At 38.6% G+C, this 18,125-nt stretch overlaps 1 protein-coding gene across 1 annotated transcript in view; it reads right to left on the bottom strand.

Moving 5' to 3' along the window:
• Nucleotides 1–363: 363 nt before the first annotated feature.
• LOC107739656 (voltage-dependent L-type calcium channel subunit alpha-1D-like) overlaps nucleotides 364–18,125 on the bottom strand; it is a 34,211-nt gene continuing 16,449 nt past the window's right edge. The window contains exons 4-9 of the mRNA XM_016551823.1: nucleotides 14,241–14,380; nucleotides 8,306–8,448; nucleotides 8,073–8,225; nucleotides 7,642–7,838; nucleotides 714–817; nucleotides 364–541 (exon numbers count right to left, since the gene is read on the bottom strand). Of these exons, the coding sequence (XP_016407309.1) occupies nucleotides 364–541; nucleotides 714–817; nucleotides 7,642–7,838; nucleotides 8,073–8,225; nucleotides 8,306–8,448; nucleotides 14,241–14,380 (915 nt within the window). The remainder of the gene's footprint in view (nucleotides 542–713; nucleotides 818–7,641; nucleotides 7,839–8,072; nucleotides 8,226–8,305; nucleotides 8,449–14,240; nucleotides 14,381–18,125) is intronic.

Genomic DNA, 18,125 nt, shown 5'->3' with positions numbered 1-18,125 from the left:
AAACACTGGACAGTTCAAGCCACATTTATCATAAAACAGTTTTTAAATGATTTTTTATGATATCTTTCAGCTTTGTCCAAGCTTAAAATTCATTACTGCAAGCCACAATCCAGACTTACTGACTCATACTGCATTTAGACTCAACTACAGCACTGCTCACACAAAACATGACTGGTTTAATTGAGTGGATGCATAAACTGATGAACAACTTACATTTGACTATAACATTAAATTTTTCTCAATATTAATGATTTGATTCCAGTATGACCTTGGCTAGAACTGTTGATGTGTGCAAATGACAGTGTGCATTTCAAAAGACTTTCAGAGAGATGAAATGAGTAGAAACAAATGAGTCTTGCACTTTTACGTACGGTTGCGTTTGGCCTCTTGATCTCCCTCCTCATCATTATCAGGGTCGATGTCCTCAGCTTGTGTGATCCAATCCAGATAGCCCTTCAGATCCTCCTCAAGCTGCTGCTTCTCACGCAGTTTCTGGAAATCTCCACGAGCTTTGGCCTTCTCACGCTCCTTAGAGAACTCTCTGTGGTGCACACATGTGAACAAATTCCCTCTAGCAACAATGTACTGTACAGAAGAGATCATATACACAGATACAGACCATGGAAATTATGGTTTGGTAATAGCACTTTGAAGGGCGCAGTTATGAAATTACAGAAATTGAATGTGAACAGCATTTGGATAAAATAACTCACCCACTGAGAACGCCCAATACTAGATTGAGGACAAAGAAGGAGCCAAAAATGACCAGAGTGACAAAATAGACCCAAGGCAACTCAGAGCCCATAGCATCATTCATCTGAAACACACAACGACACACAGCAACTCTCAGATTAACTCATGTTACCATGTCTACCCCTATGAACATAAATATGGCAATAAAAGAATGAACAGAAGAATGGCAGGTAACACTTTAGAATAGGGAACACTTATTCACTATTAACTACGACTTTTCCCTCAGTAAATTCCTAATTTGCTGCTTATTAATAGTTAGTAAGGTAGTTGTTAAGTTTAGGTATTGGGTAGGATTAGGGATGCAGAATAAGGTCATGTAGAATAAGGCATTAATATGTGCTTAATTAGTACTAATAAATGGCTAATATACTAGTAATATGCATGCTAATAAGCAACTAGTTAAGAGACCCTAAAATAAAGTCTTACCGAATGGCAATTCTAACTGCACTCTCAGCTGCTAATCATGTATGACATTTTAGCAAATATAAGAAATTAATTAATTAATTAAATTAATTTTAAAAGTAAAATCTACTTATTTCAAGATTTAAATTCAGATTTGAAATGAGAGAGCATGCAAATAAGCAATTCTCCTTAGGCAGCGTCGACCAATGAAGTTCCAGAGCAATTTAGATGAGCATGTGGAGTAGGGAACACATATTAACTATTAACTAAGAGTCTTCCCTCAATAAACTTCTAATTTGCTGATTATTCATTATAAGTAAGGCAGTTGTTGTAGTGCTTATGTTTAGGTATTGGGTAGGGTTAAGGGGTCTAGTCATGCATTAATATGTACTAATAAACAGACAATATGCTAGTAATATGCATGTTAATAAGCAACTAGTTAATAGTGAACAGTGTTCCTGTCAAGGTTATTATAGTTTTGAATTTTTAAATTAGTTTTATTTTAATATCGTTTTCAAATTTTCTATAAAATTCAGTTCAGTTTTTATAGTTTTTTTTTTTAGTTTCATTCATATTTTTGTTAGTTTTAGTTTAGTTTTTAGTTTTTTAGCTTTTTTAGTATTTGCACGGTCCTATACAGAACTCCATCCACCTCCCGTACTCGGGGCCACTGTTTTACCAACTGTTGAACTTCTCTTGACATGTTCTTCAATTCAGCAACTGTTGGTTGCTGCCCCTGCACCCAAAATTGTTGAAAGGCCTGGATACATGGGTCCGCGGCCTGCAAAGCTCTCAAGTCTGCCTTACTATGAACCAGAACAGCGTCCACTGTTAACGATTCCACCACCTGGGGGCCCAACCCAGGTGGTTTCTCCAGCATTGCAATTGACTGAGGAACCGTAATACCTGATAATACAACTGCCGATTGATCAGAATGCGAAGGGAGCCTAGAAAGTGCATCTGCATTTCGAGATCAGAATGCGAAGGGAGCCTAGAAAGTGCATATGCATTTCGATTTGCAGCTCCTGGTCGATATCTAATCTCGTAGTTAAATAAAGCCAGTTGGGAAACCCAACGCTGTTCAACTGCCCCCAAATTCGCCGACTCAAGATAGCGCAGTGGATTGTTATCAGTATAAACAGTGACCTTATTACCAAGAAGATATTCTCTAAACTTCTCTGTCATTGCCCATTTCAGGGCCAAAAGCTCCAGCTTCATTGCACTATAGTTAGTCATGTTCCTCTCACTTAGTCGAAACCCGCGACTAGCAAAAGCAATTGGTCTCCGCAGCCCCCCATGTTCTTGTGATAACACTGCCCCCAAACCTAAATGGCTCGCGTCAGTCTCTAAAATAAAAGTACGCGAGAAATCTGCATACCCTAAAACAAGAGCCTGAATGAGCCGCTCTTTTAAGTCATTAAATGCTGTCTCACAGCTATCATCCCAATGTTGTTCAAAAGAACCCTGCTTAGTGGTTGCACACCGCTTCCGAGTGCCCTGTAAATTCCCAACTAATTTATGCAGGGGGGCTGCTAGTCTAGCAAAACCCTCAACAAACCGACGATAGTATGAAAACTGGAATTGGGGTTGCAAATATTGCTCATAAAATTGCTGGTTAACCGTAGTCACCATAGATCCTGTGTCCAGCAAGCATGCCACAGTCACCCCACCAATAGTAATCTCTACTGTTGGACATTTACCTAGAAGTCGAAGCTCATCAACAGAGGGGTTGCCCAAGAGTTCCCCACCCGGCACATGGGCAGTGCTGCCGGGGGGCACTAGTTTTCCGATGACTGAGTAGAGGACCTAGGCCCTGCAGCTACCCTCAATGTCGTACCCAATTCAGTTTTACAAAATCTTGCAATATGACCAGGTTGATTACAACGCAAGCATATAGGTCTACCATCTGGATGATAGCGATAATGTTGGCTACGAATTCCAACCTTTGGAACAGAAGGAGCTGGTGGCAAGAAAGATCCTGAAACAGCTTGAGGAACAGAGGACTCTAAATGCTTAAGAATAGTATCTAGCTGAGCCTGCTGTTTACGAAGACTTTCTTTGACTTCAGTCAACTCATCTGAGGGCTTATTTAGGATAGCATTAGACTGTGCTGAGAGGTCGGTAACATTAGTAATGCTACAAGACTGGGCACGAGGTCGCTGCATACAGGGATTTTCACCTTCTTCCACCCAACGCAGGGCTTCCTGTCTGGCATTAGCCAATGCACATTTGTTCAAAAGCCTGGCAGAGTGATCACAAGATGCTAGGCAAAAGTTTTGTGTTGTTTACAGAAAGGATGCGCATTCTCATATTTTTTTCTGTTAATTGTCATGTTGCGCTGCATGTCTTTTTCTTCAAAGCACCAACTTAGAATGCCTAATGTTGGTTTGATTGCTTGTGTTACAAGATAAAATAAATAATCTTGCTTACCTGATGTAATAGATTTAATGCGAGTGCAGTTCGGGTCACGACTCGCTGTGATGCGGCATTACAGGTAGGCTATTTCCCTAAACCTCCACACAGCTCGTATATTTTTCCGCCAAGGGGTGAGAACGGCATGATTGCGAAAACGATTATTTATTTTTGATAATTATTATTTTATTTCAGTTTACGAAATTGTTTTTTCATCAATCGTTTTAGTCTTAGTTTTAGTTTTCGTTTACAATAATAACCTTGGTTCCTGTCACAGAGTCACTTCCATCCTCTGCAACAGATTCCTTAGCTCCTCCCACCTGCACCAGTTAATTAAGAACCCTACTGAAACTCTCCATCTCACCATTGTCTGGTATCGTCATTCCCTTGGAGCTACTTACCTGACTCTCTCCTGCAAATACTCACCTTCCATCCATCTGATGCCCCTGTCTGTCCTCAGTCTATCAGTCAATCCAGTTTAACCATCATGCCAGCATCTTTTTCAAGTTGGACCTGCAGAGTGCGTATAACTTCATTCGGATACGTGAGGGTGATGAATGGAAATCCGCCTTCGTTACACCATCAGGCCACTATGAATATCAGGTCATGCCATATGGACTGGAAAACTCACCCTCCGTGTTCCAGGGATTTATGAATGAGGTGTTCCGGGAGTTCCTCCATTGTTTTGTCATTGTCTATATTGATGACATCCTGATCTACTCCCGGAACCTGGCCGAACATAGCCACCACGTGACGCTGGTCCTTCAGAAGCTCCGTGAGTACAACCTGTACCTGAAACTGGAGAAGTAGGAATTCCACTGTAGCACCATCCACTCCTCAAGATATGTTATCAGTGAGTGAGGCATCCAGATTGACCAGAGGAAGGTGCAAGCAGTCAAAGATTGGCCTCAACCATCTTCTGTTAAAGATTTACAATGATTCTTAGGATTCACCTACTTATACAGAAGATTAGTCTCCAACTTCAATCAGATCAGTTCACCTCTCACGTCACTATTCCGCAGCAGGCCCAAATGTCTGTTCTGGACCCCCAAAGCCCTCTCTTCCTTCACGGCACTCAAGGAAGTCTTTTGTACAGTTCCTACCCTAGCACATCCTTGAATCTTGAATACCTCCATGAGGCCAAGAGACTAAATCCCAGACAAGCCCATTGGGCCCTCTTTTTCACCCGTTTCCAGATCACCGTAACCTACCGTCCAGGTCATAAGAATCAGAAGGCCGACATTTTATCCCATTTGCACAATCTTGACCCCAGTCCATCAACACCAGAACCCATCCTCCCTCCAGCCATTATAGTCAGTCCCATCTAATGGGCTCTTGATGATCAGATTGCAGAGGCCACACGCTCAGAGCCAGCTCCACTGGGAGGTCCTGAGTGTTTGGTATATGTTCCATCAACCCTCCGCTTGTCCCTCATAGACTCAGTCCACACTTATCCAGGCTCTAGACACCCAGGCAGTCAGCAGACCCTCTCATTCCTCAAAATCAGCTACTGGTGGCCCAATATGGCCCGGGATGTCTCCCAGTACATCCGTGGATGCTCAGTCTGTGCACCAAGGTTCCAACGCCATCTACCTGAGGGAAAACTGATACCCCTACCTGCTCCACACCATCCGTGGTCCCACATCAGAATGATTTCCTCACAGATCTACCTACCATCCACAATCAAAAGGCGAGTGGAAGATCCAGGAGATCATGAGATACTTAAGGTCATATTGTCACGATCTCCAACACAGCTGGAGCTGCTACCTTCCCTGGGCCGTGTATGCTTTGAATTCTCTACGCTAAACGACCACCAGTCTCACCCCGTTCCAATGCATACTCTGTTACCAGCCGCCCCTGTTTCCCTGGTCAGGTGAGCCTTCAGAGGCTCCAACTGTAAACCAATGGTTCCAAGAGAGCGAGAGGGTTTGGGACTCAGCTCACATCCATCGACAGTGAGCAGTACAGAGACAAAAGAGCCAGGCCAATGCAAGAAGAGCTGCTACTCCCCAGTACCATCTGGGTCAGAAGGTTTGGCTCTCTACCAGGGACATCCGTCTTCGCCTGCCCTGCCGTAAGCCGAGTCCCCGCTACAATGGTCCATTCACCATCCAAAGACAGATCAATGAAGTCATCTACCAGTTGAATCTTCCATCACATTACCGTATTTCTCCATCATTCCACGTTTCACTTCTCAAACATTTCACTAACCCTCTGTTCACATCTTCCTAAGGGTCTGATGTAGATGACATACCTCCTCCTCCCATTGATACTGAAGAAGGCCACATCTATAAGGTGCACAAAATCTTGGACTCCCAATGACAGGGAGGTCGCCTGGAATACGGCCAAGAAGAATGTTCATGAGTTGCCCGAGACGACTAGATCCTGCTCTGCTAATGGAATTCCACACCAACAATCCCAGTCGCCCGGCACCCAGAGGCAGAGACCGTCCCCGTAATCGTCGGCCACTGCGGTCATCAGGGTTGGGGTGGAGGGGTGGCAGCTGTCACAGAGTTGGTTTCATCCTCTGCAGCAGATTCCTCAGCTCCTCCCACCTGATCTGAGTCACCAGAATTCTAACCATTTTATACATAATATTAAGCTGAAACATTCCTAATGTATTAAATAACGCTGAAATTTTTGTAAAATGCTTCTATTTGCCCTATTCAGTGTTCTAAAATATAAAATTAATAATTTCCAAAAAAAAAAAAAATATCATTCAAGCAGAGAGATTTCATGACAAACGTTTAGTGATCATTTGAACACGAATGAATTAATTCAAGGCACACATTTTCATTACACAGAACTATTTAAGCAAGTCTTTTTTGACCTTCACTAAACAAATGTGTGTGTGTGAAACGCAAACCAGCAAAAGATAGAGAAGCAAATGTGTAGGCTTAGTAGAAAATGTATGTGACGCACAGAGACGGCAACGCGGCTGTTTGATTGGCAATCACGCTGTGCTTATTCCATTCATTTGTGTATCATACAAGGTTTAAATCATTGACAAATATACACAAATAGAACATGTATGATGTTGTACAGTTGATTTTCTTGCCAAGCTCTGATTTCTGAGATGCACGGAGAGGCAACAGCAATGCTGTTTTTTGATTTGCGCTCATTTCATTCATAAAGTTTACATTCATTCACTTCACACACTCATTATTGTGTAGTGACTTTAGAGTTTTATGTATAATATTGCGCTGATCCCCTGGCTCACCCGTTATCCAGCAAACACCAGGAGTGACCGTGCCAGCCTCAGCCAAATATTATTCAGGCAGAATTATTCGTTATCCGTTATTCGTTTTGAAGCCATTATCCGTGCCTTTCTAAATAAGGTATTCGGCTTCTGGCACCCCCCTTCATGACACTGATGGCACTAAAAGTAAGTTGCTAGTGCTGAATTTTAGTATTGATAAATTAAAGGGAAATCATATATAGGTCATGACTTTCGGTTATCTGTGAACTAAATATGTGGTAAAGGGGAAGATTTTGAATGAAATACTTTATCACGTTCTCTACAGGGATTCCACTGATCTTCCCTGCTGCAGATGCCATTTAAAATGATATAACACCTAAATTGATACTACATTAAAGTATGTTTAGGTAATAAAATAAAATGTTTGCTTATTTTCAGAGCAATACAAGTTTCTTCATCTACTACTCTTCCTTATTCTAGGATTAAGTATTAAAAATTGCAGAATGAATAAACATGGTTAATTGATCAATACTTTTAATACTTTAAGTACATTAAAAATCAAGTATTTCTGTGTTTTGTATATAAGTAAAATGGAAAAGGATTACTTTTACTTGAGTAATACTTTATTATGGTATCTGTACTTCATCCACCACTGATAAGCAGAGGCTGACATGTTTTCCTGTGTTCTCATTTTTGCCCGTCTTCTGACTTTGTCCCTTCAGTCTTAGAGGGTCAATCTCATTAGCATTCATTGAGCTCTCTGTGTGTCATGGAAAAGTGCTTAGAGCGGAAGTGAACGCTCCCCGCAGGAAAGAACAAAGAGTATGTCAGCGACAGTGAACATTTCAGAGACAGGAAGCCATTGCGAGTCTCACCCAGTACAGCACATCAGTCCAGCCCTCCATGGTGATACACTGGAACACAGTCAGCATGGCAAACAGGAAGTTGTCAAAGTTTGTGATGCCGTTGTTGGGCCCATGCCAACCATCCCTACACACAGTGCCACTGAGAGGGCAGTGACGCCCATGACCAGAAAGAGAACAGGGAGCGGGATCCTCCTCTGCTAATGTACCTGTGTGGAGAATAAGAAATATGTGGCTCATTCTCAGGAAATTGTGTCATTTAAGTACTGTGTATGTGAGCGTACTAGTTAGGATATCTTCTATCTTCTATCTTCTATCTAAGACATATTATTTGATAGATTATGGTGCGTGTGTGTGTGTGTGTGTGTGTAATGCAAAAGAAATGTTAAAAACAGAACTTTTATAGTTTATAAATAGTCTAGCGAATGTGAGAACACACTGACGCGTGCCGTTCAGATAGCAGGTTGCGTGCATCTTCCCGATGAATAGCTCCAGTCCGATGATGGCATAGATGATGATGACGAAGAGTACGAGCAGAGCAATGTGCAGCAGAGGAACCATGGCTTTAATAATGGAGTTCAGCACTACCTGTAAGCCTACACACACACAGAGACATATTATCAGCATGTTATCAGGCTGTTCTGGCTGTGATTGCTGGGTAAAGATGTGGACGCACTTGGCACTCCTGAGACCAGGCGGAGGGGCCGCAGAACTCTGAACGCTCGTAAAGCCTTGACATCAAACCCGCCCGGCTTCCCACCTGACTGCCCGCTGACGTCTCGATCTTTGGTTACCAGCTCCAGCACAACACTGAAGAGACTAAACACACACACATAATGTGAGTTCAGGTTATTATGTTATATACAACAGCATAAGTGAAATGCAACAGTAGAGGACTGCTATTCCTTTCCTTTGCGCAAACATAGAGATGTTATGTTTTTGAACGATCAGTCAAAATTTCCAAGGGCAGTTGATCATGCAGTTCATTTGTTCATTTTTCAAGATTACTGGCTGGTTTTGGGAATGAAATGAGCACTAGCCTCTCTGAATATCTAGTATCTAAATTTCAAGTATCTTCACAACTCCTTTTTACCATAACGTTGGGATGTCACAGATAGAACAGGGTCGCCGTGATTTTGCCAAGTAAGACATGTTCCTGGATCAATATCTTTTGTTGATCCTGGATCAACATTACTGTCCAAAAATAAAGACCTAACTCAATACCTACCCCTAAACCTAACTCTACCCATATTTTATTCCTAAAATCAGAGGGAAATGATAGGTGAATAACAAGGGTGTAGAAGCATCTAACCCTGATTGTAAGCCTAAAACTGGCATTTCTTGAAAACGTATCCCTCAATTCTGATTAGTTGATTGGAATGTTGTTCCAGGATCAACAACGATGTTGATCCGGGAACATGTTGTACTTGGTGAAATCACGCTCACCAATAGAACAGACAGACAAAATGGTGGATAACAACAAGGCCTGTTAGCGCAGCAATTTAATTGGTTATTTGGGCTGTTAGTCATTTATTTGTTTGCAGAACTTTTGTGGTGTGCTGCATGTTTTTTTTTTTATACTTAACTTACTTAACTATCCTCTAGGGATGTATGAATAAATATATAAATGGTGATAACCAAAAAAAAATCTAACAAATGGCTTATTGTAAAACAATGCAACTGCATAATTTATACATTCCACAATGCATGAGGGGTCCCACCACCAGCACCATATCTGGTAATCAAATTATTTTAGTTGGATGAACTTATTTCTAAGGATTATTCAGCTTTACATACTGATCAACATGAACACAAAAACTTGACTGGTGTTACTTAACATTCTGGGGGAAAAACACCTACATACAAAATATGTATGTTAATTACAATAATACAATAATAAGCTCATACCACTTACTCGATAGTACCTCAATTTGAAATTAGAGAAATAAAAAGCTATAATTAAGTGTTCTTAACTGTGTACAAATAAATATAGATATACAGACAGAAGTGAACAGCTAGTGATGATGAAAACACAAGCTGAAGGTGGTAATGTATTACAAATACTAGAAATAACAAATGACTATAGGACATAATGCCAAGTCAGGTGGGTTTATCTTTTGCACATTTCATGGGCCTGTATCAAATAACCCTCATCTGGCTCTGAGGCTAGGGGATGTCACAGATGAGATTCAGCGTGATCTCTGAGGATCTTACAGCAGCACAATCTCTGTCTAGCATGACCTCTGACTTCATGCACTGGATGCCTCCTCCCTGAGAGGAGTTGATCCCATTACATCGGGTCAGAGATCAGCACTTGATCAGGTTGTAAGCTCTTGTGAACAGTTGCCAGCTATGTGCCAGACAAAATCCTTTCAACAATTTCCAGCTGACATGAACTACTTCCAACAGAGTTGTTCAACCATGACATCAGTTTGTAGGCCAACACAGAAGACCAAACCGCCGTCATTAAAACATTATTTAACATGCTATTTGATGGTAAACACACAAAGTCACACTTACAAAACACCAGACAATTAAGAATGTGCATACATAACTGATGTGATTTGTGTTTGTGAAAAAGTTCTGTGAAACTATGGTTCTGGGAAATGTTCAACTATGTTAGTAACGTTGGAACTTGTGACCATAGTTGGCTAAGGGCTGGAAAACACTACATGTCTTCTGCCCAGATTTTTTGCCCCAATTTACAGTAGGAGAAGTTGATGCTAGTGAAGCCAGAGCCAGTCTGCAGATTGGAATTGACAGATTTCACAGAAAACTGCATAGTGTATGATGGTCACAGACTCTGATTTTTTTAGCTTCAGACTTTGATTCCATCCAGTCGGAGGAGATCAAGCATGTTTGATATTTTGAGCCGATTTTAGAACACATGTTGTTTTCATTTGTCATGCGTCTCCTAGCAACAAGGTGCACGTTTCAGCAAGAGTTTATTGTGATAAGTGTTTAGTGTAGGATGGCCAGTTTTTCCTCTGTGACAAAGTCAGTAAGTGTATGATGCCTAGTGTTTTAAATTCTGTTCAGATTTTAAAAGTCATGTAGTGTATTTCAGCCTTGATGCTTTTGGGAAACACATACCAGAGCATTACTTGAGTTCACTCTTTATTATTTATATTTTATTTGTACTTTTGATGCTTAAGTAAATTTATAATTAATCTCAACATTTACATTAGGTACTTGAGACTATTTCCATATAGGTATCTACTTTTAATCAAGTATGATGATTAGATACACCATAGAAAAGAAAGTAACATGACAAAGTGACTTAGAATATCAGAATATATTTCCTTATTTTATCATTTCCACATCATTCGTCAAGCAAATAAACTCATATCCTCGTTCTGCACACAGAAAGTGTCAAACATTCTCACTAGCCCTGTGCGTCATCTGACCAAATATCTTCTGAAGAGACAAAAACACATTATGTGATGAACAGATTAATATTTAGGCTTTAATTCACATACAGTACATAATAAACATTGATAAATGCACATCAAAAATGGTAAACGCAAGCTCAACAATAATTGCTTGACACACAAGAACAAACCTCATTGGCAAAAAAAATAAAAGCCTCCATTTAACATATTTTATGTGCTTTATGTTTGTGCTTGGACCAATATCAATTTATGAACAAAAGCCTAAATTAAATATGTTCATCAAATAAAGCCACTGTCTCTTTAGAGATTAATATGGATTAATTTTACAATGTCATATGAACTGTTTTGAAGCTTGAAATATTTGGAATTTTAAAAATATCTGCAACACTGTAGTTTAGGGACCAATTCTTACTATTAACTAGTTGCTTATTAGCATGCATATTACTAGCATATTGGCTGTTTATTAGTACTTATAAAACACAAATTAATGCTTTATTCTTCATGACCATATTTTATATCCCTTAATCCACACCATACCTAAAATTAATTACTACCTTACTAACTATTAATAAGCAGCAGATTGGGAGTTTATTGTGGCAAAAGTCGTAGTTAATAGTTCCTTCCCCAAACTGAAGTGTGACCAAAATATCTTCATTTGTGAAGGTCTTATGAGTTTGGAACAACATAGGGGTGAGTAAATGATGATATTGTTGTGTGAACTAACTATTTAATAATACAGGTTGTAAAATAGAACCTACTGATGAATAAGAGTTCATCATAAATGGCCAGTCCATACAACTTGGCCAATACTCACATATAGACTCATTTATATAGATGGTGCTCAGGGTCTTACACACCAAAACCATCAGGGTAAGGCACGGGACGTAAATGCATGCAATAAATATTAACTAAATAAAATGCAACATAAACACTCTGCTGTACAAAGCTGATGACCAAAATAAGAAAAAAGTCATGTAAATATAATCATATGTAATGCATTACACAGGAACTTTTGGGAATTATATAGCACATAGATTTAAACTGTAAATTATATAGTAACATATATACAGTGCCTTGCGAATGTATTCATACTCCTTTTTTTCACGTTTTGTTATATTGCTGCCTTATGTTAAACTGCTTTAAATTACTTTTTTCCACATCAATCTACACTCCATACACCATAATGGCAAAAAACAGATGTGACAACTTTGCAAATTTATAAAAAAAACAAAAAAAACAAAAAAACAAAGGAAAAACTGAAATAAGTGCTTTGCATAAATATTCATACCCTTAACTCGGTACTTAGTTGAAGCACCTTTGCAGCCTCAGGTCTTTTTGGGTATGATGCGACAAGCTTTGCTCATCTGCATTTGGCAATTATCTATCAATGGTTTTTGCTCTGATATGCATTTTATTGAGAGGTGTGTGCCTTTCCAAATCATACCCATTCAACTGAATTTGCACAAGTTAACTCCATTCAAAGTATGAATGCTCATACTTATGAATATGAATGCTCCTGAGCTGAATGTGAATGTAGAAAAAAGTAATCTAAAGCAGTTTAACATAAGGCAGCAACATAACAAAAACTGAAAAAAAAAAAAAAAACTTTTGCAAGCATCTGCATTTGGCAATTATCTATCAATGGTTTTTGCTCTGATATGCATTTTATTGAGAGGTGTGTGCCTTTCCAAATCATACCCATTCAACTGAATTTGCACAAGTTAACTCCATTCAAAGTATGAATGCTCATACTTATGAATATGAATGCTCCTGAGCTGAATGTGAATGTAGAAAAAAGTAATCTAAAGCAGTTTAACATAAGGCAGCAACATAACAAAAACTGAAAAAAAAAAAAAAACTTTTGCAAGGCACTGTATATATAGGACTACAAACTAAACAGCTGTAAACATCAAGATTTCTGTAAATGAGTAACCATGGTAACATTACAGAGGGTATTTACATTTAGACATTTAGCAGACGCTTTTATCCAAAGCGACTTACAAATGAGGACAATGGAAGCAAATCTTTATATCTCAATTGAATTTTTTTATCTCAAATATTTATGATCATAGGTGAGTTTGTCACCCCTTCTTATCTAGATAGCAGTGTTCAGCAAGTTTTCTGCTTATTCAATAGAATTTCTCGTTTAATTTCTTGAACATTTTGGAAAATTATGCACATTATGATTTCTCATTGCCACATATTCATACTAGCACACAGAAAAGTCATTCTAAATGGTCAAGTTGATGTGTTGTTCACCAAACAACTGCATCACTTTAGCGTGCTACACTTTAGCACAAAACCCTGTGATTATTTTAATGAGCACAGGAAATGTCACATCACAAAACAGTGTCAAATCGTGAAGACAGATCAACATTTTGCACAATCACCATCAGAGGACAAGCACTCAGCAGTCATTGCTCTGACAAAGCATCATCATCTGTGAAAATCTACAAAGCTGGTATTAAGATACAGACAAATGTCTCAGGGATTCCCAGTAGACTTCTGCTTGATTATTCTTGAGCTGTCTTGAAGGGTCTGTTCATTTGATAAGTATTTTGGATTACATTCATTTATTGGGTATCTATGAGTTACATAGTTCAGATTACAGAAAAGATGCGAGGATAAATCTGAAGTAACATCACAGCTGTTCAACGTTTAAAGGACGCTGTGAAAAAAGTGTGCTTAATTATATTGAATGTGCACTTGTAACATAATATTAATTAAATAAAAGGCCACTTAAGAGTACTTAAATACAGTATCCTTGTTTCTTAGCACACTTTTATAAAGTGCACTTTGTTATAATGTCAGTTTTATGTGTTTATGTATTGACTAACATACTAAAGCACATGTAAAGTGTTCGATTATAATTTTAACTGTAGCGTGTTATCTGATTTTATATTTAAAGTTTATACATTTTACTGAATTGCAACATCATTACAAATATATTTATAAATACACAAAATACAAGTTTAAATGTTAAATCTGGCAGTACACTTTAACCATACTTCAAAGATAATAAAAGTAATAATATAAAGATGAAAGTCTTTAAAGATGAAAGCTGAAGTCCTACTTAAGTGGGTTAAAAAAGCCGTTCAGCTAATTGCATTTAATACATTTTCATTTAATTGCAAATAAAATACAATTACGTGTCTGAAAACATTACAGGACAAAGGAATATAAAACCACACACGTGTGTGTGCAAATGTGTTCACTTACCCTACAATGACGATGACAAAATCCATCATATTCCAGCCGTTTCTCACATAGGAGTTCTGGTGCATCACAAGTCCATAAGCTATGATCTTGAGAAAGGTTTCAATCGTGAAAATGATCAGGAAGGCATATTCTACCGTTTCCTATGGAAAACAATGACAGAAGAGCAAGATTTTAGTTTAGCTTCTCATTAATCTGTTTTTATTTGAAGAACCAGAGCATGTGACTGGCAAATTAACTAGATTGACCAATGAGAAAACTCAACATGCATAAAAGATTCAGCTTTTATAGATTTAATTTAAACTTTTCATATATCTTTCACATATAAACGAGCTCATCACATATGGTAAACACGTGTCACATGATTGAAACAAACCCCATTGGTTCTCATGCATCACACACACATCCGTTTCAGTTTCTGTGTGATGATGTGCTCAATGAATGTGTGTCGATCATGTTAATCAAAGCCTAAATTAAATGTGTTCATCATATAAAGCGATCATATGTCTTAACAAGACTTTCGTTTCACATGGCTTTGTTTTATGACATCTTTTGGATCCTTTAAGTTTTGGTTACCTGGACTTTCAGTGGAGGGGCAGAAACCTCTCAGTTTTATTAAAAATATCTTTGCATTTTAAATCAATGGCTGCATCTGAAAGCTTAGGCTGCTGACTTCTTGCCTGGGCAGCGTTTTCACACAAAGGAGCCTCGTGAAACTGATTTCGGACAGGCTTCTGAGGCAGCGTAATGGTTTAATGATCTACAGCAAAATAGAGCGAACTTTGGTGAAAACTATGCAAATATTTAAATACTATGTTGGTAATTCAGACGTCATCTTTCATTTTAAGCTCAGCTGTCACGGAATGGAATGCAAAGGATTGTGGGATATCAAAGGAAGCGAAAGATACATCTATGCTGCCTTCAAAAGTCAATCAGAGGAAGTGAAGTTAAAACTGGATTCGGACGTGCCTTGATGCCTTCCAGCCTTAGAATGCATCCTCCGAAGGCAGCATTTCTCAGATTCAGCCTTTGAGTCTTATGGGTTTGGAACGACACGAGGGTGAGTAAATTATGACATTTCTGGGTGAACTATCCCTTTAAAGAACTGCTGAGAGTTTATACAACTTTGATCTATAAACTTCTGCAAGTCATGTGCTGAAGGAAACACAACTGACAATCTTTTGAACCACTTGATTTAGTGCACAAAGGTGTATGAATATGTTCACTGATGAAAAAAAAAAACTCTTTGTGCTTCTCAAGACGTTTCTGTAAACGGCAGAAAAATCAATGGAGGAGAATACAGAGCATCCAGAATTTCAAATGTTACTGAAGGAAGGAGTTTGTCATGAGTTTACTGTACCACAGCTGAGTTGCTGAACCAGTGAACATGACCCATGCTCATGAGCCCAAAGATGAACAAAAGAAACTTGATTCCAAAGTACTGTATCTTTGTAGGCTTTGGAATAGAAACTTAAGGATATAGACTTCATGACCCAAAATATGTAAAAGTCTCTGGATTTGATTTTGATGAGATATGGTCAGATTTGAAATAATTATGATTAAAGCAGCATCAGATGGATATAAAACTAGCCTTCAAATAGAGAACTGAAACAAGAAACTGATACTTCTCTCGTCATTACTTCAGAAATGATAATTAACAGAAATAATAAATTCCAGGTCCATGTACTTTAAACCATGATGTGTACTTTTAACGATAATGAGAATTTTTTTTTTAAAGGATAAATACTGCTGAATACGAAATTAAAGCAGTACACACAAAATGCTACAAGAAAAATTAAATATTTACTTATTTTCATATTTTTGTTTATGGCTTTCTTCACCTTTAATAAACATTTCAAAAATGTACAAATTTAATTAAAAATGACGAGGTTTTTTTTTTAGCCAAATTAGAAATAATTGATCTTCCACACTTTCGAATGAAAAGAGCCATGTCTCTAGAGCCATACAGAGAGGTTATAAATGACATTGCAGAGCACAAAAACTGTCAAATGCTACAATAAAGAGTGCACTGTAGAAATATAACAGTTATAATAAATGTTCCTGGTCTCATATAGATGCTTGTGGTCATCAGTGTAATGATGTGAACACTGTCTTTGATCGCATCTCAACCTACAGGTGACCGGATGACAATAGCTAAGCCACAGCACTAAGAATAGCTACAATAGACTTGGATGACTAGATTAATCCCTTTTGAACAATAAAATCTCTTTGCCGAACATGGCAGGCTGGCAAAATAAATGGGTTCAATCATAGATTCGATCATATGATCAGATGAATACACCTCAATATAAGCCACTATTCCAAACATGGATTTTGGCAGTACATTAATCCATTTTACATCATGCACCCTCCTTTGTCTTAAAGCACTTAAGCTCATCAAATACTTCAGATACTTTCACGTGCGGTGGACTTACATAAGGACAGAGTCTGAGGGCAAAGACAAGCTGCCTGATAGCCATAGTGACGCAGTATCCAGTTTTGTTGATGGTAGCATTAGACTAACAAGGCTAGTGGTTGTCTGCGTGCTCTAAAAGCAAAACCATTTACTTGGTTTCCTAGGCAACATGTTGCCCTGTGGATGGTGTAAAGTGAACAAGGTAGATGTGCTCCTTTATTCAACAGAAGTGATGATGCAGTAGTTTATGAATGGTAATTTGCTGCGTGCAGTTGATCATGCTGAGTGAGCCGTGTCAAAACACACCTGGACCACAGTAAACTGATCCCAGTGCTTGGATTGGGAATTCTTAAGCTTGGTTAGCCTGCTTGCTTGGCAAAATTTGATTTGGTCAGACAGTGCCGTCATTCTCAATTGCAATCATAGTTTCTATTATAGTTCCGGTTTAGTCTCAGCCTCAGACGTCAGGCCCACGGACTGTTGGCTGAACGTCTGATGCATAACGGCACACAAAATTGGAAATACTTCAGTAGTTTCGAAGTCGTCGGATTGGTTGAAATATACAAGATTTCCAGGAGACGTGTGTGTCGTGTTCTTTAACGTTCCACCTGGAAACAAAGATGTCATGATACCAAACCCACTCATGGAAGAATAAAGCCGTCATGTTGACAATGAGCACTTATCAGGAACAACTAAGCGCTGGATTTTCAAAAGTATGTGAAATATTTAAAGTTTGCAGCATAGACTCTTTAAAATAAGTTCAAGACATTCCCACGCCCCTAAACATGACGCGGAACAAAACTAAACATGATTGGTTGCTTTACCTGTCAATCATATGCATGGCCTCATGGGTGGTCTTTGGCCATTCAAAGCAGCCAAGGTTCTGCTGTCAGTCTGAAGGCCTGGCTACGCGAGACTTGTTCGGGTCGGCAAACTGTTCTTTGCTTTATAGTGTGTTATAACAGCCAAACAGCACTAGGAATTTTCACTGTTTTTATCAATCCGCTTGTCTATATTTGTTCCAGATGGATCGTCAGTCTGTGAATTAGTGTTGTGAATTGTCTTTTTGCAGTCATTGTCAAGTCAAGTCATCTTTATTTATACAGCGCTTTATACAATACAGATAGTGTCAAAGCAGCTTTACAGTGTTAAATAGGAAAAACGTGTGCTGATAATGCAGGGGGACAATAGAAAACAGTCAGTTTATCAGTTAAAGTCAGTTCACTATTGATTCAGTGATGTCATTGTCCAGCTCAGTTCAGCTCTCTTCCAATAGTGTCTTTGCAGTCAAGTCAACAATGAGTACGTTTACATGGACAACAATAATCTGATTTTAACACGATTAAGACAATACTCTGATTAAGAATCTACCATGTAAACTGAGATTTTTGATTACCTTAATCTGGCTAAATTCATAATCGAAGTAAACAGAAATCGAATTAAGACATGTGGAGTATTCCTATTTTAGTCGC

Source organism: Sinocyclocheilus rhinocerous, unplaced genomic scaffold, assembly GCF_001515625.1.
Source record: "Sinocyclocheilus rhinocerous isolate Xijiao unplaced genomic scaffold, SAMN03320098_v1.1 scaffold435, whole genome shotgun sequence".
NCBI lineage: Eukaryota > Metazoa > Chordata > Actinopteri > Cypriniformes > Cyprinidae > Sinocyclocheilus > Sinocyclocheilus rhinocerous.
The sequence above is the reverse complement of the archived record's forward strand: the minus strand, read 5'-3'. Positions and strand labels throughout refer to the sequence as shown.